We start from the raw sequence: 24142 nt of genomic DNA, 5'->3' as shown, positions 1-24142 counted from the left end.
TACTGAACCCAAAATATTCTATATACAGTTTATAGTTTCATATATGGCATAAAAACAAAGAATTTTTACATTTAAGAAGCACAAAAAACGACTTTTTAAATAATTTTTCCTTGAAAACTTACTAAAGAAACAGATAACAGATTTATTTGAACCAATCCATTCATTAACTCATGATTTCAGTACATGAAACTTTTTCGCCTCCAGGCAGCATCAAATGAATGCAACACTTTTCAGCAGCCAACATGGAAATGGATGTGCAACCCTAATGCAGGACATCCATTTCTGTGAGTTAACACTGTACAGATGCTTCACAGCTTCTGCTGCTGGATTCTCAGCATAAAGAGTGCTTCATTTTTTAACGTCAGCTATTCCCTTTGAAATGTTTAAGGCTGAAAACTCTCTGACTAATGCTTTGGCTCACTCATGAAGCGTGTTAAGTGAAAAAAGTGAGATATCCCAGTTAAATTATGCAGCTCTTTCTCTCTGAGGCTCTCCACAGAGGTGCCTGGGGAGAAGGTGATAGACAGTATCTGCATCCTCCACCGCCAACTACAGCACACTTGAGGTGAAGAGGGAGGAAGTGGTTTAGCTAAAAGCAGGACTTCAGTTTCCCAAGCACTTTAAAAACCCATGCAGTGAAGCAGGGAGAGGATGCACTGGGGAGAAATGAGAGATGTCTGTATGTGAATAAGGTCAAGTGCACTCTTTGGGAAAAGCCTATATGAAAAGGCACCGCATGCATTGTGCATGTGAATGGAGTCACAGGGAGTGATCCAATGAGAAAGAGGGACAGCTCATGGTAGCCTACATGCTGGCTGGAAGTGCTGGGGGCAAACTCAGCTGATGCTGATGACAGATGGGACTGACAGCCACAACGGGAACATTTTCTCCACGGGGTGAAAGGCCTGCAGTAGCGGAGCTGGGATCACGTCAGCCTTTCTTGTTGGGTTGTAACACAAAACCAATAAGACAAGTCCCAAGTCTTCAGTATTAGAAACTAGTCTGGTCTAGTCTAGTCTGTGTTCAAGAAAACAGCATTTGTTTTACTTAGATTTGAAACTTTAAGGTCAAATCTTTTGACTATGTTGTTGAACAAATCTCTGTAGTGCTATCAGGTGGGAAGAAGTTTAAAAAAAAGAGTTAAGACTAACATCTGAAGCAAAAAAAATGTCACTTGTTCAGGGTCTAAAAATGTTGTGTTGCATTTTTGTTGTTGTTGTTGGGCTTTTGCCTTTATTTCGAGCAGTAGAGAGACAGGAAATGGGGGAAGAGGAAGGGGGAGAGACCTGCAGCAAAGGGTCATGAGCAGGACTTGAACCCACGACCACTGCGGCTGGGAAACACAGCCCCTGTTCATGGGTCACCTACTCAACTAGGTGAGCTATAGGGGCACCCATTGTGTTGCATTTTTGCCCATTTTAAGGTAGAAGATCTCAAAAACAAGATTTAAAAAAAAAAAAAAAAAAGTACCTAATTTTCCTGCCTTACAAGCAACACAGCAAGAGTACATATTTATCTAAATACTTAATTTTCTGTCAGACAACATCTAAATGGATTGACTAATTAAAAAAAAAACAAAAAAAACCAAACTTGTGTATATTGCTGGGTAGTTTAATCCATAACAAATCATCACACTTTATTTATTTGGTCCAGAGCCCCTGTTTGAAGTGACTGTTAACATGTATGTCAATCAGACAAAAGACTCTAAGCATGTAGAAAGAGGCACAAACTGGCAAAAACAAGCACAAAAAGGACCGATTGATGTAACACGACTGCAAATGTACAAAAAGGGCCAAAAAAACTGAATGTTGGGACACAATCAATGAAAACAAGGTGCTGAAGTGAACACAAATGAATGGAAAGCCAACGCCAAATGAGACAAAACAACTATGAGGACACGCGAAAGCACCGTAAAGAGGCACAAAAGGACCGCCACTAGACTCCACGTGTCTGGAAAGAGATTCAAAATGACCACAAAGAGTACAGATAACCGCAAAGAGACAAATGTAAGCAGAAAGAGATGCAAAAATGTGAACAAATACATGCAGAACAGCAGTGAAGAGATGCAACTAGAAGATGCGCAACACAAGTAAATGAGGATATAGTGACAAAACAACAGCAGAGAGAGACCACAAAGTGACTCAGAACACATCGGCATCATTTGTTGTTGTTTTGTGTCTGGATATTTGGCTTCCATATAGGAGACGTGAGAGGCCTTTTATGAATCTGTGCTAATGGGTCCTTTATCTCCATCACTGTACTCCTGAACACCACGATTATAGCTTATGGTCTATTGATTGGTGAGTTTTAACAGCAGAACAGATATGTTTTCAGTCAACTAATGACTTGAACGCTGCATCCACCAATGGATTAACAGAGTATACAAGGAGAGAGCAAAACACAAGGTCAACGAGCCTCTGAGAGTAAAGCTACAGCCTATTGTGCGGGTTGTGTTGAAAACAATAGAACTCAATAGACAACAGCTTGCATGTGTTAGCCATGTGTCACTGGTACGAAATGATGCTTTGAGAGCAACCGACAGACAGACAGATAGATTGATAAAGACCACAATATAAACAGATTAAACCTGAGGGGTATGACGCAATGACAGAGGAAAGAAAGTGCAGTTTACAAAACTGTGCAGTCCAGGCTCATATGTAAACAACAAATACAGACACAAGCATTTTTGCAGATAAGAACTATTTGAACTGCATGACTAGCTGCATCCGCACACACACACACACACACATAGCATGGTAGCATAGTATGTTAATCAGAATCAGAATCAGATTAATTGCCAGGTATAGTTTACATAATAGGAGGGATTTGTTCTGGTGGGTTGGTGCAACAATAAACATACAGTAAGGTACAATGCACAAGATAAAAATACCAAAATAGCTAAAAAAAAATAACAGTAACTAAAAATAAAAAAAATTGTAGTCGTGCAAAGCAGAAGCAAAAAAAAAAAACATCGTGCAGTGAAGAATTAAGTAAATTTAAATAAAGAACCATAGAACTGTAGGAATATTGAGGGTGCAGATATATTGATATTTACAGCGGCTTTAAAATGAATTTATAATCCGTTTACACTGGCTTAACGCAGTCTGCGCTACCCCACATAACGGTCTGCTCCTCACATTATACCGTGGGACAGTTTAAACAGGTCAGACACCAGCGACTCACAGCTCATTGATCAGCGCGCTTGTCATTCTTGTTGTGACCGAACTGCCCCTCAAACATCACATTGGCCCCCGGTGCCGTCAGTGAAGCCCAGTGTCTGCTCTCATAGGACGCTCGCTTGTTCGAAGTCCCGCCCCCGACAACCTCCCCTTCGAGCACAATCTCGATATCCTATTGGTCCAATCGTCATCCATCGAGCAACGTCCAAACATTCCGCGTTCGGATTGGCTCTGGTGAATGTCAATCATATCGGTAGCCGAAGCTCATTGGTCAGAGCGGCGGTCGGTCACCGCTCCATTGTCTCGGGATTGGTGCAGCAGCGCGGGCGGATTCCTCCATGGGCTCGGTCTTCAAGGCTCGCGGAGAGCGAATGTCGTCATGAGCGGTGGGTAGGAATTAAAACATTGGTGTTTATATTACATTCTACTTCGTAAAACATTATAATTGCATTGAAGAGAAAAGCTCTTGACATTGTGCGGTACGAATAACTGTGTTTTGGGGGGACTCAGGCGGTTGTGATAACCAAAATAAGCAGTGCACTTCTGGAAAAGGGCTGCCTTTTTCTGTAACGTTATCAAAGAGAGTTTGACTTGCTAGCTACGCGTCTGCTAGCCTGAATGTTAATAGAAGCTGCTTAGCTGTTCCTCACTTGTGTTTTTCCAAACCCGTCCGTGCATTTCCACCACACATCAATTCCACAACAAAACACAGAGTTATTTCGATGGTGCAAGTAGCGTTCCTGTTTCGGATCGCTCGTCAGTAGAAAGTAGGCTGCACAGACACCAAATCAGCTTAAGCTAGCTGCTAGCCACTTCAGTCTGTCCTGGTTAGTCAGTATTGCTAGCTAGCTTGCTAACGCTAGCTGCTTGTCCAGTGCAAAGCAACCCAACAGTATGTGTTTGATGGCGGCGCTATTTTGAGGCCGCACAGTTTTTTCTATTTGTACATTGCTTTCAGGGCTTAAAGACACACTCGCAGAGCTGGTGTTGCCTGTAAAATTGCTTAAGTTTATTATTGTGAAGCACTGTCGTCATATATATTCAAAAATCTGTCACAGCCTGGAGAGATTAGTGGTTCAGCAGAGAGAGATATCCCCGTGTGAAAGTCTTTGGCTTTGACAGTAAAGTTTAGGCATTATGATTTACAGCTGCTCTTAAAATACTTTCATTTTATTTTTAATTATCGAGACAAGCTAAATACAAGGTTCCTGTTTGTTGTCCTGATGTTGTACAGAGATTGAGTTTATTTTCTGTCAGGGTAAAGTTCAGTGTTGACAGATGAGGTGGCAGAAATAGACAGTTCAATTTGAAGAAAATAAGAGTTTTTGTTTCAAGCATTTTCTCATAACTAGAAACTTATGTTCTGTGTTTTGAATTATCCAAACCTAAGTATGGTTGTAACGAAGCCCCTGTTTGTGTCTTTCATGTGTTGTTACCCTGAAAGTATAGAGCTAAACGTTTGTATTTCTGAGAAACAAGTGCAGACAGATGACAAATCACAGATGAAAGCTTGAATCCTTGACCTTGATGGCATACACAGAGTCTGTTTTGCTGTGGGGACCATTCTGCTGGTTTAATTCATTGTATCTACTTTGAGGGACAGATCACTGCAAATCAATACAAAATTGTTCTGATTGATCATCTATATCCTGTGATTAAACATTTCTATCCTGATGGGAATTGTCTCTTCTGGGATGACAATACCCCCATCCTAATTGTATATAGTCATACCAAATACCAATAGCATTTGCATGTTTTTCCCAAATGATGAGAGATGATTTCCAGTTAAATCAGTTTATATTCTGCAGATTTTTTTTTTTTTTTTTTTGTCTTTGTGGATGCTCATTGGCACGTGTGTGAGGTCAGCATCTTTTGCAGTTTGAGCAGATCTGTGATGAATCGCTTTTTCTCTCAGCAGCATGTGCATTTCTCACAGGTATTGCTGGTTGCCAGAACAGCGTCTGGCTTTCATGTGGTTACACGTTACCTGCAGTTTGATGCAAGTGATGTGCCTTGAGCTGAACTGATGTACTCCAATACGAGCAGTATTTCTGTTTGAGTTATTTGCTCATGAATGACGACAGATGTTAATTTAAACTATAAAGTGCTCCCAACCACTACTTCCATGAAAACACAGACTACCTGCCTTTACGTTACATTTGTATGTTGCACTTGAATTTATTTTGCAGTATATATGGATGTATAGCAGTTGTGAGCGAGGTGCAACAAAATTTTGTTCTGAATGTGCACTTGTCTTGGTTCATATTTTGGAGTGAAAATAAAAGGTCTCTCATCTGTGTCCCATTGACAACAACAGCCTCAACATATTTTGACCAGTAGGTAACTTTGTCTGGTCCTCCAGAGTTCGCCTGCTCTTAAACTGCTGGGCAACCTGCCCTAAATGTACTTATGCTGACTGTCGAAATGGAGATATAGTATGCTCCATAAATTCTCTTTTTCTCACATAATGTCTTTGATTGCAGTCCAGTAATGCATTTCTTTGCTTGCAGAGCCTCTGAATCATTGCCACTGGCTTGTCTTTTGTTAGTCAGTGTTGTCTGTGCTCATGCTATCACAGCCAAACAGCTCTCATAGCTAGTCAGCTAACTTTACGAAAGCCGGCTTGCATTATGGTTTTGTTCGTTAGTTTGAGTCTGCAGAAGACTCACAGCCCTGCACCACTTGTTGCAAATGCTGCCATGCAGATTGTTGTCTCATGCTTAATGGGTTGACTTTTGAGACGTTGTTGGTTGTACTGGATAATGGATCCATAAATCAAAATAGTAGCAGATGTGCTAACCCACATGGGTACTTAATGGGATTTAAAAAACAGTACGTGTGTATCCATACATACTCAGCTACTAAACAACTGAAATAGATGCTCTGCTATGTTTTAATCCCATATACTTCTTTACATTACCGTTGACTGTTTTCTGATGCATGCTTAAGTAGATTGTCAGTATTTTGTCGCCACCTTCCAGACCGCTGTTCTGTTGAGAAAATTTGTTTGCAAGCTAAGATAATGCAACATGGTCACGAGTTCGTCCTTCTGTATTTGACTGGTATTGGTGCATTTTTACCTGTGCACCAAATTACTAAAACAGTAACTAAAAAGCCCCAACACAATGTATATTTACATTTATTTAAAGTAGATTGCGAGTCTTCACTGGGAGTGAAATGTTAGTTAGCACTGACTTGGCACATGTGTCTGAAAGGGAACACAGAGAACACGGCAACCTTAGCATCACATGTATTTGTATTTGGCTTGTCTTTGACCAGACAACAGGGCCGACTCGTGCAAAGCTTTATTACGGTGCATTAACAACATTAGGTCCCAACACTATAATACACAAAACAACACTAGACATACACATGTAATGACTCCCTGCCATGTGTGATGTGATTTTTAAAAATATTTTCCACCAGCGTTGAAATATCAGAGCAAACTATATTTTCTTCAAATCTCTTGATGCTTCAAGTGATGTCAGTCATGCTAATATGGGACATGTGTGGTAAAATGCATATATCAATATGGAACTACTAGCAAGCTAATGCACTCATCAATGCAGTTAATGTCTTAATTTGTGTAATTGATGATATTTAATAATCATGTAGCAATTAGAGCAAGCCATTACACAGCTCGTCCTCGCCGGAGCAGTTCTGTTTTGTAGTAATGTCCTCTGATGTCCTTGAACAGCCCAACCACTGAAAATAGAGGCTGCAGGCATCCTGAATCTGACTCTGCTGTGTGTTTTCCAGAACAACAGGACAGTATGGCCACCACTGTTGCTGTCAGTCCCAGCGAATACCTTCAGCCCTCCACCGCTTCTGCACAAGTGAGTAACAGCGAGATGTCATGTTCTGCTACGCTGCTGTCTGGTTGAACTGTTGCACTTCCCTGACATCTTCATATCAGTTCATCGTGATGCGTTTTTTTATTGCTGCGCTCTGGGGTGCGTTTTTGTGGTAGTAATGTACTGTTTGGTACCCGTTCTATATGTATTAATCAAAATGTTGAGTTCTTATTCTCAATACTTTGGGCATATTTAGTGATCTGGTAGAATAAGGAGGTCTGATGATAAGTTTAATCCCAGAATAACCTGAACTTGTGCAGTTATGAAACCAATGTTGTATTTTAATAACAGAGAATTTACCTTTTAACTTCATGTCACAACCTTCCTTGAATGTGAAATGAAGTTTAAGGCTTGAGAAAAGCTGAGTTTTGGTAATTTATTCTGATGATTTTATTATTAAATATCATTTGGGATTTAAAATATATATATAATGTTTTATGTTGTTGTTTTTTTCTCAAGTCATCAATCAATGAACGATCAATCCTGCAGACGTTTAGGTCATTATATCCACTTCACAAATCCTTTACTTTGGCATCATTTGGCTTCCCTGTTGGTTTGTCTTTACTTGTTGTAGCCTCTGATCTCTCTGCTCCCTCACCCCATCCTGCCCTCAGTGCTACACTCTTTGCTCTGCTCATTCTGGTTTTCACGCAGACTTTCACTGTGTTTCTCCTTGTAGGACACCCAGCCCTCTCCTCTGGCCCTCCTGGCTGCCACCTGCAGTAAAATCGGCCCTCCTGCTGCTCAGGCTCCTGTCACCTCTCCTCCAGCACAGCCGCAACCTCGCAGGCTCCTTCCCATCAAGCCGGCTCCTATAGCCCCTGCTCCACCCAAAAACCTGGGTTTCCTCTCAACGAAGGGCAATGTGATCCAACTCCCTGCCGGCCTCGGCTCCACAGCCCCTGGCAGCCCTATCGTCCTTACTATCCAGCAGAGTCCTGCCCGCACCAACACCGCGGCCCCTGCCAACATCCAGTACCAGGTGATGCCACAGATCCAGGGCGCCCAGACTATCCAGGTGATGCCACAGGGAGGTCAGATCCAGCTCATACCCGGCACCAACCAGGCCATCATCACCACTCCCATGACCGTGCCGGCCCCAGCTGCTGCCACCGCTCCTGTCACGCCACAGAAGACTGTAGCCATCAAGCCCTCTCTCAAGTTGCGGAAGCCAAACAACACAGCTGCTAACATGGTGCAGCTGCCCAGTGGGCTCACGCTGCCCCTTAACGTGGCTACAGGGGAGGTGGGCGGGACTCAAATCGTCACGGAGACGGCAGCTGCCCCTCCCACTCCTGGAAAAGGACGGCGAGGGAGAAAGAAGAAAGTGATTCTGGCTGCAGATCCTCCACCGCCACCTCCCACACAGGCGGCTTCCCCACCCCCAGAGCAGATGGAGACCATCCTAATAGAAGCTGGTGATAACATCATACAGGTACGCCTGATGGCTGCAGCACTTATTTGCTATTTCAGCCCGTACTGCAGTAGCAGCATTGCACTGATGTCTAGGAGGTTTATAAGGTCCACAGTGCCTTTTTCTCTTCAGGTGCAATTGGTTAGATGTTCTGAAGCTCAAGGTTGTAACGTCAGTCAGCAGATGTTGATGCTGCTAATCTACAGTATACTGACTCAAAAAGTTTAGGGTTTAGTTCAGTGTTTACTCACCAATCTCATCATTATTTCTAGGCATCGCAGGCAGCTGTTGTGCTGTGGTTTTCTAGGTTTTACTGTCCATACAGCGTTTGAATCAGAAGCCTTGAGCTCAGCTTACCCTTTCAAATGTGAGCATTGGCTTAAAGCGTAACGCAAGACGATTGCGAGATAACTTCTTATGTGTCGGTATGTGCAGGCGGGGAACAATTTGCTGATTGTGCAGAGTCCTGGGCAGCCGGCTATGGTGCAGCAGGTCCAGCTGGTCCAGCCTAAGACGGATTCTCAGGTGGTTCAGATCCCCCAGCAGGCATTGAAGGTGGTGCAGGCCGCCTCTGCCACGCTACCGCCTGTCCCACAGAGACAGCCGGTCTCCTCGAGTCTGCAGGTCACTCCAACAGAGCCGTCACCAACACAGGTATCCACTCAGACCTACGTTCACCTAAACGCTATTGTGTACGTCCTGACTTCAGGGTGGGTCGGTTGGTATCTGTATCTGTCTATCTCTGCGACTTCATCTGTTAGAGTGACAGCACTCCGTCACTCTGGTGTCTACCAAATTATAATAGGGTCAGATTGTGGTTAGCGGTTAGCCCTTTTTGGGGCTTTTTAGAGCTTTTACTCTGAAAACAGCTGCCTTCTATGGCCAACAATGACACTATGAGACTGCTGAACCCCCCGTAGGAAGCTCTGCAGATGTGCATGACACTTCTCTGTAGGCTCATCATGGCCTTCACACTGTTGTGATAAATTATTATAACACGACCATAAAAATATGGCTTATAGATAATTTAAGGCGTCCTTTCCGTTGTCTATTTGCTAAAACACTGGATCTAATAACATAAATGGAGTCATAATTGTTTTTTTTGGTTTTTTATTCTTTTTTCAAAAATGTATGTATGCCCAAATCCTGAAAGTAAAGCAAGACCATATGTTGTATCTCCTCACTGTAACTCATAGTGAGATAAAAACTGATTTGATTGAGGGAAGACATATACTCCAGTCCTGCTGTATCGTCCAGTTGAAGTCAAAATTTTGACATTTCTCTCCTTACATTTCTCTCCTGAAGCTCATTTTCAAAACGGCTTCGGGTGAATGGCAGTCAGTTCACTTCCAGGACTCTGCCTCCACGACAACAACCCCCACCACCTCTGTTACTGCCACCGCCGCCGCCACGACCACCACCTCCCCGCCACCGGCCACCACCAAGAGGACGCAGGCAGGGGGGCGAAAGGAGCGGACTCTGGCTAAAATTGCCCCGGCAGGTGGAATGATAACGTTGAATACGTCGCAACTCTCCTCAGCAGCACAAGCAGTGCAAACAATCAGCATCAACGGGGTCCAAGTTCAGGGAGTTCCTGTTACCATCACCAACGCAGGGGGTAAGCTGACGTTGGTTTTCTAAGTTCTGTGTTGGTCGTTTGCAACAAGAGAGACCCGATATGTAAATCTAAGAACAAGGCAACTACAAAAAGTTTTTATGTAGCCCACAGGACCAAATCTACTTGATTTTTAATATTATTTACCAATTAAAAAAAAGCATACATCTGGATGGACCTTATTTTAGTTATTTAAAATCATCAACAGTCAAAAGTCTGAAGTGGAAAACAGCACAAAAAACTGCACATAAAACCTCTCTTTTTGACAGACTGCCACCTCATTACTTTCACATCTGGATTATGTTCATGTTACCATTAATTAGAATTTCATTCCAATTTGACTCATGGCAGCGCGCTCATGGTCTAATTAGATTTTCAAAGGAGCTTGCCAGCTCTTGCAGTAGCCCTACTGTGTCTCTTAAAGTGTGTCTGTGTCTGTGTTTGGCAGGCCAGCAGCATCTAACGGTGCAGACAATGCAGGGTGGAGGCCTCCAGCTGGCAGCAACGCAAGGCCAGCCTGCCATTCAGGTGGACCAGACCCTCACCCTGGAGCTGCCTGGACAGCCAGGAGAGAAGAAGCGACGCATGGCCTGTACCTGTCCCTACTGTAAAGATGCAGACAAGAGGTGAGTGTGTCAAGAGATGGACAACCATGTGGCAGTATGATATTGTACGTGCCCATGTTTTCCCAGCTCTCAGTAGAAAGACAAGAATAGATGTAGAATGGAAAAGCTGTGGTGTGACCCAGTAGCTGAGTGATTAGGGCACAGACCACATGGAGGCAGCAAGTCTCCAATTTGATTCTCAGGCCATTTGCTGCTGTCCTTCTGCTACTTTCTGTCCCATCTTTTCTTTCACTCACTTCACTGCTTGTGCCAAATACAAGCATCAAACCCCCTGAAAAACAAACATTGAAATGCTGTCAGGCGCTTTTGTTATTTAAAGTCCCCTTTGACAATGAATTCAGTGCTAATAGGTTTTGCATTTGTGTGTGTTGTCTGTGCAGGCCTGGGGAGGTGGGGAAGAGGAAGCACATCTGCCACGTCCCCGGTTGTGAGAAGACGTTCAGAAAAACATCACTGCTCAGAGCTCACGTCCGGTTGCACACCGGAGAGAGACCCTTCGTCTGCAACTGGGTTTTCTGTGGGAAACGATTCACGCGCAGTGATGAGCTGCAAAGGCACGCCAGGACGCACACAGGTGCTGCAGACACTAAACACACATGTAAAAACACACACACATGGTGAATTATGAAGTTGTTTCATGCGTCATTTCACAATGAGATACTCCATAAACAAAACAGTCTGGAAGAAGTTAAACCTTAAAAGATGTAGGAGTTAGGCACATGGAATAGGACAATACCAACAGTTTGAATTACACGTTGAGTTATGGGGAAAAGTGTCCTGCCTCGACTAAGGCGGTGCCTCTTCAGTCAGTCAGTCAGTGAAAATGCAGTGCCAGATTTAACTGCTTCACAAACAGGAAATGATGACTGTGAGATCCAAAACTGAAACAAAAAAAAAAAGCAGGCCTTTTAGTTTGGCATGTTGGCTCGCTCAATTAAAGTGTGCATTGTGGTAATTGGACACTAAAGCAAGCAGAGCTGAATAAATGTTCCTCCTCTGAGCTAAATACAGGAGCTAGAAGAACAGAAAGATGTTTTTCTGTGTGATTCTCTTTTGAGGTAATTTTTCATTTAAAGTGCAGAATATTGTAAAAAGTTGACTCCACTGCTCTACAGTCGTCTACATGTCGATACTGCACATGCTAGTTTTTGATTTATGCTTTAATCTTCTGAACGTTGGTCTTTTTAGCTTCAGACACATTTTAACTCACTGTGGGCTCATTTCTCACTGCAATATAAAGTCCTGCACCTCTATGGAAACAGCACAACCGTGGCATAGACGGAAAGAGAACTTAAAATGTCTTCTGTGTAGAAAAAAAAAACTGTGGTGCCATTTAAAAATACCAAAAATCAACATGTACAGCATCTTTCCAGGTTCCTACAGATGTTACCAATACTGGAAAAAATGGTGACTCTAAATACAATAGCTGTTTTACTGCCTATGCATTTCATTTCTTTCTCGTCTTCTGTCTTCTCTGTAAACGCCGCCTGCAGTTCAGACAAAATTGCCCTCAATTTTTATCAAGTGACCATTTGTTGTAGCTCAGTCGTAGCTTCTTGTTTGCTCTGAGGAACACAGTGTTTGCACGGTGGCTCGGTGGTTAGCACTGTCACCTCGCAGCTAGAAGGTCGCCGGTTCGCACACCCGGGATTGTGGAGTTAGCATGTTCTCCCCGTGCAGCGCTGGGTTCTCTCCGGGTTCTCCGGCTTCCTCGCACAGTCCAGAAACATCCATCCATCATCTATACACCGCTTAACCTTCACTAGGGTGGTGGGGGTCTGGAGTCTGTCCCAGCTGACTCAGGGTGAAGACAGGTTCACCTGGACAGGTAACCAGTCTATCACAGGGCTACACTTAGAGACAGACAACCAAGCACACTCACATTCACACCTACGGACAATTTAGAATCACCAATTAACCTCAGCATGTTTCTGGACTGTGGGAGGAAGCCGAAGAACTCGGAGAGAACCCACGCTGCACGGGGAGAACATGGAGACTCCACACAGACAGATGGATGGTACAATTGTGACTTAGATTTGGTTGCTCTTCCCAGTGCAACTTGAAGTCACGTATGATTAGTTCAAGGACTTTCAGGAAGTCGAAATCATGACAATTCTGTCTCTGATAAACTTTATTTGTGTTAATAATTCTTTCTTTAGAGAAGTAAAAGTGAATAAACCTGCCACTACGTAGGTACAAAGGTACATAAAAGGTCTACATCTGCTTGTAAAGACTGTGGATATCATTTGGTCTTTCATTCTCCTTGAACTCTGAATTTTCTTTGTGGGAATCATTGAAACGCATGAACAAAAATCAATCCTGTATTCCTGTGATCCTGTGTGAATTGAGTTGGGGGATGAAAGAGAAACGAAGCTTCGGTGTACAAATCTGTTTTCAGTTTTCTGGACTTTTCTCTTTTTAATAAATCAGGTAAAGTTGTGACTATATCTGTCTGTAAATATATTGTTGTGTTGATGGGAAATAATATAAACAACAGCAGCCTTCATTTATCCATTTTTTGGATGTTTTTTTTTTTTTTAAAATCTGCTAAAAAAAATTTGCTTCATGTAAAATTATAAATGACACAAGTTGGACTGACGGTTCTCAATCAGGCTTGTTTAGCAGATTTTTTTCGCTGTATGAATTTGACAATAAAAGCTCCGCACGTCATTTTCTTTTTTTCTTCCTCCCGCAGGAGACAAGCGCTTCGAATGCAGCCAGTGTCAGAAACGCTTCATGAGGAGTGACCACCTGACGAAGCATTACAAGACTCACATTAACACCAAGAACCTGTGAGCAGACTGTACACTGAGTTTATACACAAACTCACAAAAAACTGTGTTACAGGAAGGAGGGGCAGAGAGACCAAGGGAGTGTGTGTGTGACTTACCCCATCACGGGAAATACTCCAAAAAAAAAAACAGCCCCTGTATTCCCTCCCACTCTTCTACGGCACTGTGTAGTGTGGTGTACAAAGAAATCCTTCCTGACGGACTTCAAACTGATCCAGCAAATTCAATAATAATAGTTTTTGTTTGTTTGTTTGTTGTTTTTCTCTAGTCTTGAACAAAGGCCAGAACTCGCTCTGACTGAATTTGTAAGACGGTGAGGCCTCAGACACACATGCTTAACTCTGCTTGCTTATTTATGAGCTTCTCTGGGGAAGGAACATACACAGAATTATTCAGATACCAACACCCAGACTCCAGGACCTCAGTCACGGTTTCCATCTCTTTTGTTTTGTTTTTCTCCCCCAAAACCTGCTCTTTTTTTTTTTTTTTTTCTTTTGCAAAGCTCTTTGTTGTGAAACATCCGATTCTCCCAGAAATTGGCTGCCAAGCACCGAAAAAGACAAAAAAAAAATTACCATGTTTTGTACACAGAAATTTATTTTACCTCAACTGAAATGTTCACTTTGTTTTAAGCTATTTGTGTGTCAGCAGGAGTTGCTGCCGATTTAAAAACCCAAATAAGTTTGGGACCACTGCATAGAAACCCCGTCACGATACTTTTGAAAACGTTGGAAGTTTACATCAGCTATTTTTCAAGTGTGTAAATGCGTACTATTATAAATAATATTAAAAATGATAATAAACTATTTATAACATTTTCCATAAAATTGTTAGAGATTGATTTAAAGCGTAGGCATGTGACAGAACAAAGCATCCAGACTGACTTGAAGTTAAAAAGAAGAAGCTTAAATTCACAGCAGAGAGACAAAATGGATATAAAAAGAACATTTGAGGACAGTTTGCTCTGAGGGTTCTGACCGGGCCGGCCTGAGCTCGTCCTGCGAGCCGAGCCGAGCCGAGGCGAGCCGTCTCTGATCACAGGCAGCACTTCAGGCCGAGCTCGTGCTCGTAGCGAGGAGTTGAGGGGCAGAAGTTATTGTGCCTTACAAGTTGTCATTACAAACAAATCAACAGCTAAGAGCAGAGACGTGCTGGATTTGAAACAATAAAATGATGTTTTAGTGAAGCTTTGGTGACTCGGTGGATACCTGCAGTGATGTGAACGTATCGAGGTGGGGGCAAATTTCAAGGTTAGAAAACGTTCCAGAAGGCATTTCTTGGACAGATGTTTTATTTTAATTCAAAGCAACCAAACTGAACTATAGCGGAGGACCGAGGATTGGTTCTTGTGGAACACCAAAGCAAAGAGGATTCAGATCTGAGCAACCAGGTGTTGTGCTCAGTCATGTGACCTGTGTCGGCGTCTAGGAAGGGGCTTGTTGCTGTTGTTATTAACATCTGACGACTATAGGACTTAACTCAGTAACTCAACAAATACTTCTTAAAGATGGGGAGGAAACTGTTCCACTTAGAATTCAATCATACAAGTTGACTGTCAGTGTTGTGGATCCGAGCTGCTTCTTCTGTTGAGCCTGGACACTCACATCCCCTTTGATTAAACGTTCGTAGCTAACTGCACCGATACCCTGTCCGAGCCGGCTGGTCTGGAAGATGTTTAGGAATGAGGATGGTTTCATATCTGTACACTACCTAAAACTGTCTGCCTTTAGAGAAGCACTGCAAAAACGTTTCTGGAGAACTTTCCTGTGAGCGTAGCTGAGTTAAGAGCCTTAAAACAAATTAAGACTTTTTTTTTTTAACAGTTTTGGAAATGAGATCAAAGAGGACTCTCTAAGAGATTAAGGATTTAATTCTGTGACATCTCTGAACTAGGAGGAGTTGATGAACGTGGTGACACACCTGCTCAAACCTCTGAGGTCCAAACCTGGCTGCTACACAGTCGGTCGTTCATCTCTGATGCCACAAAAGGTACGCTTAGAGCTGGGTATCGGATTTCAATACTTTTTGGTACTGAAATCGTGTGTGGCCATTCTTTTTTATTTGCTCACATATTTCCTGATTTTAAACCTTTTAGACTGTGTTTTAACGGAGTTCTTAAATGGCTGCTTGTTCTTTGTCAACTTCACGTCTTCTTCTTTTATTAACCAGAAAAGAGTTTTCATTGTCGTGTATGTTTAAAAAAAAATACATTTTATTCCTTCTCAAAGTAAAAAAATCAGAAAACAGACGATACCCAGCTCTGCTTACTCTTGTGTACTGACAAATGAGAACCACAGAATTCCAGGGTAACACTTTCATTCTGCTTCACTCACAGTATGGTTTTGATTTGGTGATTTGTAGCCTATGCATTGCTGTATATATATATATATATGATCGGATTTTGAATTATTTGGCCTGACTCGACAATCACGTCACAAGATGCAAAAAACAAAAGAAAAGAAGAGCTTTCTCAGGCCGTCTATAAGTTACATGATTTTTCCAGCTATGTGATAGCTTTAACTCTGAATTAACACTTGAGACTTTTTTTTTTTGTTGTTGTTGATATACAGACGACCAGCATTAGGCCTACTGTACAGTATTCACGCAAGTTACTCGTATATCATTTGCTTTACAGAAAACATGCCGTTTCTCGTGTCAGCTTTGATATCATGAAGACCTTTTTACGAACAGGTCGTCCGTCAGTTTGCTTTTATTTGAAGAAGTACACCGACTAATTCTTAAACAAGCCTTTTGGTCAAATTGGCAGTCAGATTAGCGGCTTCACCTCTGCGTTGAGTTTTACTGATTTTAATAATGTTTAGCAGATGGTTCAGTTTTGCTAAAAAAAAAAAAAATCTCCAACAACAATTTCTTTTCTGTACACAAGAGAGAAATTTGACCAAAAAGCTTCAATATATTTCTAAAGCACTTTGAAGCAGGTTTTTCTTGAAGTGCTTCACAGCGGTGACGTGGTTAAAAAAAAAGCTTAGGTGGCCAATATTTGGTGTATTTTTTAAAGAATGTGTCGGAAGACGTGCATTGCCATTGGGAAGGATGGATGGATGGAGGCTGCTCATATTTATGTTTGTATTTCATGTCTGAATATGTAAATAAAGTGTGTGTCTGTCAGACACAGTAAATGTAGGATATTAAAAACAAACAAGAGTTAAGCTGCATAGTGTTGTGGTTGGCGTAGCCAGCCGTTAAGGAAATGGACTTTGTACAGTGTGTAAGGAATAAAATATAATGTGACATTGTATAGCTTCATTCCTGCTTTGTATAAGACTTCTAGATCTCTTTTCTATTGAATTAAAGATGCCTTAGACAGCTGCACCCAGTATTTAAATATGTTTTTTTTTCTGTCTAATTCCAGGTAACAACATTTGTAAATTTTCTTTCGTGTTTTTAACTTATGTTACATGCTAATGTCATGTGCACTGATTCAAATCCCAGGTTCCAAAATTTGTAAATTTCATGCTGATTGTAATTAAACATTTTTGTTTTTTTTCTCCCCAAATTAAAGCATTTCTGTTGCTTGTTTTTTTTTTTCTGTAAATTAATTGCTCCTCTTTCTCCATGTGTTGGATAATGTTTTACAGCCAATTGTTGTGTATATCAGGAGAACCTAGAGAACCAGCAATTAATTTTATAAGTTGTATAAAGGTGCTAAAACATAGCTTGCTCCTTTTCTACAGTCACTCCCCTCAATAAAGAACTCAAACCATTTCCACTGCTTCGTTCTTTTTTTTTTCTTTTCTGAAGCCATTTTAGGACCAATTAGAGATAAAGGCACTTCGTAATTTAGTAATTGCGCAATCAGACAGAGGTAGAATTACAGTCCAGGACTTATTTTTATATTTTACTCTACTGTTTGCACATTCCCTCAGATGTTGTGAAGTTTTTAGTTTTTGTTATTTTACACAGAAATATATTTTATGTAAAACTGAAGCGCTCAATCAAATGAAATCAGAAACAAAAAGCAAAAAATATATATCAATCATGCATAAATGAATAAATAAATACATTAGAAGGAAACAGACAGGCATATATACATACATACCTACAGACATGCATATGTGTGATTGGGCTTCTTTTGAACATAAAAAAAAAAACAATTTAATGTTAACTTCACAGTTGCAAGTGTCTCTTGTTTTATTTCTCTATTTCCTTGAATTTATTCTTAAGTAGCTGCTGTTCAGTTTTTGTTTCACGTGCTTTGGGCTTTTATTTCGAAAAGCTCGTTGTGTGCGTCATCAGTAGGCGACAGAAGTCTGTCCTGCTAGCTCGATAAAAGCCGGTAATATTTGAAGATTACTCTTCGTAATTACGTTGCATTGGCGGTGTTATCCAGTTATATTTACCACAGGTGTCGCTTGTTAGTATTTTATTATATAAATTATTTGCTGGCTCGGTACTGTCGGATAACAAGTCCAACTGTTTGATATTTTTTTGAGCTAAGCTAACGAGCTAGCCTCGTGTGTTTACATTAGTGTGTCAAGCTGCTCCGTTTCAATCAGGAAACCGCTGATATCTGCGCCTGTCGTTTGAACTGATTCTTTTTCTACTGACTGCTTCAAGCCCGGTAGTGAAACGCATTTATGTTGGGACACTGACACCGACAGATGGCGGGTAGCTACCAGAGGTATGTTAGTTTGTTGTTGACAGTTGTAGTTCTGTCTTCTTCAAAGTCTCTTATATTTGAAAGCCACTCATCTGAGCTAACTCGTCTTCACAGAAGAAGACTGAGCTGCACAAACAGCCCATTCAGGACAAGTTTGTTTAAAGCTGTTAAACAGGAATGCTCAGTAGAAACCAGAGACTACAGAAGAGTTACAGGAACCTTAGAGTCAGTCAGATACTCAGACCCACCACATGAGAGATCAGTGGATTTGGTCAGATCGAGCTGAGAAGATCTGAGCTTAACTAAAGAGACTTATTAGGGTTTTATAGGTGCAAGTTTTCCATCTGTCAAGGCAGAAATATGTTTTTAGTGCTGTTGGTTTGTCTGCCTGCAAGATTACAAAAACCACCATCTAATAAACCTTCCTGGAAAACCCGGCCAAGAGGAGAACCCAGTGGATTAATCCAGACTGTTGTGATTGTGCCTTGGTGGAGGACTGTGTTTACTGGGTGCTCTTCATTTTGTGTTTACTTCAGATGTAAAGAAATAATCACTACAGGGGCTACAGAAATGTGAACATGAATATTTAGGCTGATCAGTTAATCTGGCTGCATGCAGAGCGTTTGGACCCAGGGTTTGATTTGTCCTGTTATTACTTCATTCAGCCCGATTACACGATATGCAGCACCAACATGCAGCTCCTAAGCCATGTATGACTTACCTGTTTCAGAGATTATTTCCCAATTGCCAATTTTTGAATTATTATTATTCGGAATACTTCTTTAACTTAACAGAGTCTCTGCTTTTGTGATAATTGTTCGATCTCCTGTGCAGTTTGAATACATGTTTGAGCAAAGTTCCCATCCTCGCAGTAGAATATCCATCAGTTAATATTTTAATAAAAGTGGTCTAATGATCACTACATGTTTTAAATGCATCACAAAAAAGTATTAAATTTAAGCTTTAGGGAATTATATCACAAATCTTCATCTTTGATGGGAAGCGTGCAATGAGATATTTTCCTCAAAATGTTAAACCATACCGGACATCCTGTTTTAAAAGCCAGTATTTCCAAAAAAATTTATATTTCAATACTTTTTTATAACTTGTCTTTGGAATATTTGGCTACGCAACCTTTAAATGTATGTATGACAGTTTTCAAAGCTCTTGGGAAGGACCTGCTTTGGTCAATACTCTTCTCTGAGACTTTTACATTGTGCCTTAGAGCTAGGGCACAGTTAATCGAAATATTATGGAAGCTGTCATATGGCAAAGTGCAATATCCAAATTGCAGGAGCTGGCATTTTGGTAAACTGTTTTATAACATAGTGTTTTAAATGAAATGTTGTGGCGTTACAGAAATGCCTTCAAACGTATTTCTCCTGACATAAGGGAACATGTTTGTTTGGTACAGACAGCAGCAACCTCCATCCATTACCTAGGAGAACATGGAGACTCCACGCAGAAAGATCCCGGGTGTCCTCACCGGGATGCGACCTTCTAGCTGTGAGGTGACGGTGCTAACCACTGAGCCACCATGCAGCCCATTTTTGACTAAAATGACTAATATTTCATATATCTTACATTCACAATATGATTATTTTTTTGCACATTGTTCAGTCTGTTTATAACCTTACCTGGAGGAATAACTGTCATCTGTGTGTCTAACAGCCATCTCATCCCTTACAGCTGATGACTGATATTATCTTTTCTCTACAGATATTTTCCAGAATGACAGCAACCAAATAGGAACAGTGATGAGTGACTTTGGGCCAGCAGAGCTGGTCGCGGGCCTCTGCCACACAGACGAGGAGAATCCTTTCCCTCTGTGGCAGAATGGAAACGTCAGCCCCTGTTTTAACCAGCTCGTCCTCGGAGCCTTGCCGAATGCTGCAATGGCAATTTTCAGTGCCTGTTATCTCAGCATGGCGAGGTAGGTCATACGGGGTAGCAGGCACCTATCTGCAGCAGCACATTCATTTTACTCTCGTTCACAGCTTGGTCTGTGCAGATGCATAAGAGAGGAATGCAATTATTATAGAAGTATAATCCCATTCACAATATTAGTTTAATAACATAACATTGCATAGTTTAGGATTAATAGGTATCTGTTGTCTAAATACCAGAAAACATCAGGTCCTGTTTTATCAGTCAGTGTTTTATAATGTTGTAATTACACAAGACAACAAATAAAGTTATCCACAACAAGAAACGTACATCAGAATGACACAATTATTGGCTAATTTTCAAATGAAATATGTCTTACATTTGTACAACAGCATTAACATCAAAATACTTTATTTCTTCCTGACTTCAGTTCAAGTCCTCGGGCATCCAGGGAAAATTTGCAATGGCTAATAAAATTAAAAATTGGGGGGCGCCACTACAGCTCACCTGGTTGAGCTGGCGTCCCATGTACAGGGCTACTAGTCCCGATGTGGAAGTCATGAGTTCGAATCCCGCTCATGACCCTTTCCCACATGTCCTCCCCCCATTCTTCTCCCCTACTTTCCTGTCTCTCTCTCACTGGCACTATCCAATAAAAAAGGCACAAAGGCCAAAAAAATAACTTTAAAAAAAATAAAAAATTGGATTCATTGCTGTCCAGCCGATGAATGATTGTTTGTCTTGATCAATAGTTTCCTCATGCCCTTGTTTGAGGAACTCATGTTTCAGCTGCTCTAGTTAAACTAAATATGTTTCTGCTCCCCAGATCCACCCTGATCCAGACGTCTGCTCCGTGTGGTTGGACGCTCAGGCTGGGCTCGGCTCTGTTGGCTGTGTTGCTCTTCGCTGCAGACGTCATCCTGGTCAGCGTCCTCCAGCAGGGGGACATGTATCTGGACATCTTAACTGACAGCTGTGCCATCCTGGGCTGGCTGGTTCACTTCAGTGCCATAGCAGTGCTCCAGAGGACCGCTTTGAGGAGAACCAGAGGGCCTCCACTGCTGCCTCTCCTGGTTCTTCTTTTAGTCCCCAACCTTGTCATCACCTTGATGATTTATTGTGAAAACAGAGATTATTTAAACCTCACTGAACCTCTGAAACTGGCACGATTTGCTCTTGTCGCAGCTCGGACGCTCCCGTTCCTGGTTTACCTCGTGGCGTTTGCTTTTCCCTGCATTAGCAATGCTGGCTACACCTTGTACATAAATGCTGTGGATGGATCGCCGCTCATCCCAGAGAGCACCCAGCCGGACACGGGTGACATGGTGGCTGAAGACGGGAGCGGCTGCATCTCCAGAGTCTTCTACCTGTGGTTGACTCCGCTGTTTAGGCGAGGGCAGCGAGGGGAGCTGGATAGACCAACCGACGTGTATCACCTTCCACGGAAACTTCGGACTAGTGTGGTTTGTCGATATTTCCATCAGTGCTGGGAAGCCTGTCGACGAGGGGCAACAGTCAGCGACGGGCAGGATCAGTGGCCCAGGCCAGTCAGCGGAAACCTCGTGAATGGCACGTGGAGTTCACACTATCAGGAGGAACCAATGAATCTGGAGGGTGATGTACGATTGCTAAGGGTGCTGCACAAGGCGTTTGGGTTGCGCTACTACAGCCTTGGTGTGCTGAAGGTGACGATCAACATCTCTAGCTTTGCAGGTCCCCTGCTTCTTAACATTTTAGTCAACTTCATGGAGGACAAAGACGCCCCACTAAGCACGGGAGTCTGGTGCGCCGTGGGACTCTTTGCCACAACCCTTCTGTGTGCCATTCTCCGAAGCGTCTTTTTCTTTCAGGTCTCTAAGGTGGAGCTGACAGTACGCGCTGCCCTTGTGTCGGCCATCTATGGGAAAGCCCTGCGGGTCAGCAGCTGCAGCCTGGCGGGCTTTACTTTGGGAGAGGTGGTGAACTTAATGAGCACGGACACAGACCGCGTGGTCAACTTCTTAAGAAGTTTCCACGAACTATGGAGTATGCCCTTTCGGTTTTTCATTACCCTCTACTTGCTGTATCTGCAAGTCGGTGTTGCTTTTGTTGGAGGGCTGGCTGTTGCTCTGGTGATGGTGCCGTTCAACAAGTTCCTCGCTACCCGCCTCCTTATAAACCACAGACAGATGCTCAGGTGCAAGGATAACCGTGTTAAGGTGAGACCTGCTTCAGCAGTTACTTGTTATTTGGGGGGTTTTGTAGCACAAATGCTGTGGTAGGAAAAATAATAATAATTGTGGACATAGTAGTGATTCTAATAATAAAATCCCATTAGCTGGAATTCCTTCATCACAGATATTTCACAAATGGTTCAGTTTAGAAATCATGACTCGATTAATACTGTAAGAATGAAAAGAAAATGTCTTTTTTTAGAAGAATCTGACACACTTCACAAAACCATTTCCTACTTTTATCTCCCAGTTAATGACAGAGATCCTGTTTGGCATTCGTGTCATCAAGTTCTACAACTGGGAGCCTCATTTTACCCAGAAGGTGGCCGACTGTCGTAAAGAGGAGCTTTCCTACCTTAAGGCCGTCAAGTACCTGGATGCTATGTGTGTGTACACCTGGGCCGCCCTGCCTGTGGTCATCTCCATCCTCACCTTTGTCACATACGTGCTACTTGGACACCAGCTGACCGCAGCCAAGGTAGGAAACGTACTGCAGTGACTCTGTTGGTGCCACCAGTGAGCTTTGTGTACATTTTGGGTTGTTGTAACAAAAGCATGTTGTTAAAAACTTAAGAGCTCTCGAAAGCATTTGTAATTTTAACATGAAACAAAGAATGAGTGATGATTTCCACTGGGGCTTTAAATGAAAGAAAAATTTAATTAAATCAACCAATATGTAGAATCAAATATAATTTTTTGGCACTGGGACTGTTTAAATGAATTTTTTGTCTGATATATTACAATATTCACTGGATTCTTAGCAAGAAGTCCATCAAACTTCATTGGAAATTTGTAGTTAACACTAAAAACTGGCCTGGAAAAGTGTCCATGTCTCCTGGTAATGAATTAATGTATAAATACATGCATTTAAAATACATGAACCTCAGGTCTATCTGCTCCCCTGCAGGTGTTCACCACCCTGGCCCTGGTGGGAATGTTGATCATCCCACTGAATTCATTCCCCTGGGTGCTCAATGGTGTCCTGGAGGCCAAAGTGTCTCTGGACCGAATCCAGCGCTTCTTCAATCTGACCAACCAGGATCTGCAGGGATACTATGCCCTGGGTAGGCTGCTGAGTGGGTGTTTATGGAAGTGTCCTTGTGTTTAATCAGTAACCAGAAACAGGTCCGGAGACTGACAGTATGTGGTGTCAATCAAGGAAAAAGGCAGCTTTTCTTTTACAATTTCTATTTGTTAAAGGTGTACCCATGAAACTTCACTTCCATTCAGACATTTTCTGTCCTCTTCATCTACTGCTTGATATTATTGTGGGTTTGCATAGTTAGGCCTGCCGCATTAAATGTTAGGTTTTGAAAGAGTAACGAGTAAGTAAAAGAGAAATGTGACCGACAGAGAGCTTAGCCAGTGTACAAATAACCAGGGACTTCTTTATAGCTTCTCTCTCAGTTGTTTTTTTATGTCATATTTCCACTGTGCTAACCACACCATGTTTGTCCACAGTGTCTCCTGAGGACAGTCAGACATCGGTCCTGTTGAGCCAGGGCACATTTTCCTGGCAAGGGCCCAACAGTTGTGACCAGAACAAAGAAGGCGAAACTGAAACTGCTGCGAAAGGAAGTCTGCAGCTGCACAGTCTCAATCTGCACATAACCAAGGTACACGATATTTGCTTAGACATACATATGTATTAATATATTGCCCTCATTCTCGTTGTTATTACTCAGAATTGGTTCTGCACACCAACCAATGTAGTGCAGACAAGTGAAACCAGAAACGCTGACACAAAACAACCCCACAGGAAGTGGTGGAGGCTCGTTTTTTATTCTCGTCCTTCAGTCTAAGTACAGTATTGAACACTAAAATTCTAATCATGAAGAGAAAGGACTGAGCAGCAGGTCTTTCAAACTGATATCACCAGTGAACATTCATACCGATCATGTTGTGTTCAGACATGACATTGAACGATCTCCAGTTGTATAA

General features: G+C 42.1%; 2 protein-coding genes across 4 annotated transcripts in view; both read left to right on the top strand.

The window, feature by feature from the left end:
- Positions 1–3513: 3513 nt before the first annotated feature.
- sp2 (sp2 transcription factor) lies at positions 3514–17206 on the top strand. 3 transcript variants are annotated; one of them, XM_008284247.1, is made up of 8 exons: positions 3514–3565; positions 6939–7015; positions 7713–8468; positions 8883–9101; positions 9753–10065; positions 10511–10688; positions 11069–11262; positions 13384–17206. In XM_008284247.1, exons 1-8 carry the CDS (start codon positions 3559–3561, stop codon positions 13482–13484), a joined length of 1845 nt encoding a protein of 614 aa, XP_008282469.1. In that variant the 5' UTR covers positions 3514–3558; the 3' UTR covers positions 13485–17206. The 3 variants fall into 3 exon arrangements, with proteins under 3 accessions (XP_008282469.1, XP_008282470.1, XP_008282468.1); XM_008284248.1 differs by having other exon boundaries at positions 3562–3658; XM_008284246.1 differs by lacking the exon at positions 3514–3565 and having other exon boundaries at positions 4445–7015.
- Positions 17207–17741: 535 nt separating this feature from the next.
- The window catches only part of abcc10 (ATP-binding cassette, sub-family C (CFTR/MRP), member 10), a 21601-nt gene continuing 15200 nt past the window's right edge, over positions 17742–24142 (top strand). The window contains exons 1-6 of the mRNA XM_008284245.1: positions 17742–17777; positions 19821–20034; positions 20815–22186; positions 22452–22679; positions 23109–23265; positions 23663–23817. Coding sequence (XP_008282467.1) covers positions 19859–20034; positions 20815–22186; positions 22452–22679; positions 23109–23265; positions 23663–23817 — 2088 coding nt within the window. The 5' untranslated portion in view covers positions 17742–17777; positions 19821–19858. The remainder of the gene's footprint in view (positions 17778–19820; positions 20035–20814; positions 22187–22451; positions 22680–23108; positions 23266–23662; positions 23818–24142) is intronic.

Source organism: Stegastes partitus, unplaced genomic scaffold, assembly GCF_000690725.1.
Source record: "Stegastes partitus isolate 25-593 unplaced genomic scaffold, Stegastes_partitus-1.0.2 Scaffold352, whole genome shotgun sequence".
In the NCBI taxonomy this organism is placed as follows: domain Eukaryota; kingdom Metazoa; phylum Chordata; class Actinopteri; family Pomacentridae; genus Stegastes; species Stegastes partitus.
Note: the sequence above shows the minus strand (reverse complement) of the source record. Positions and strands in the feature narration are given on the sequence as shown.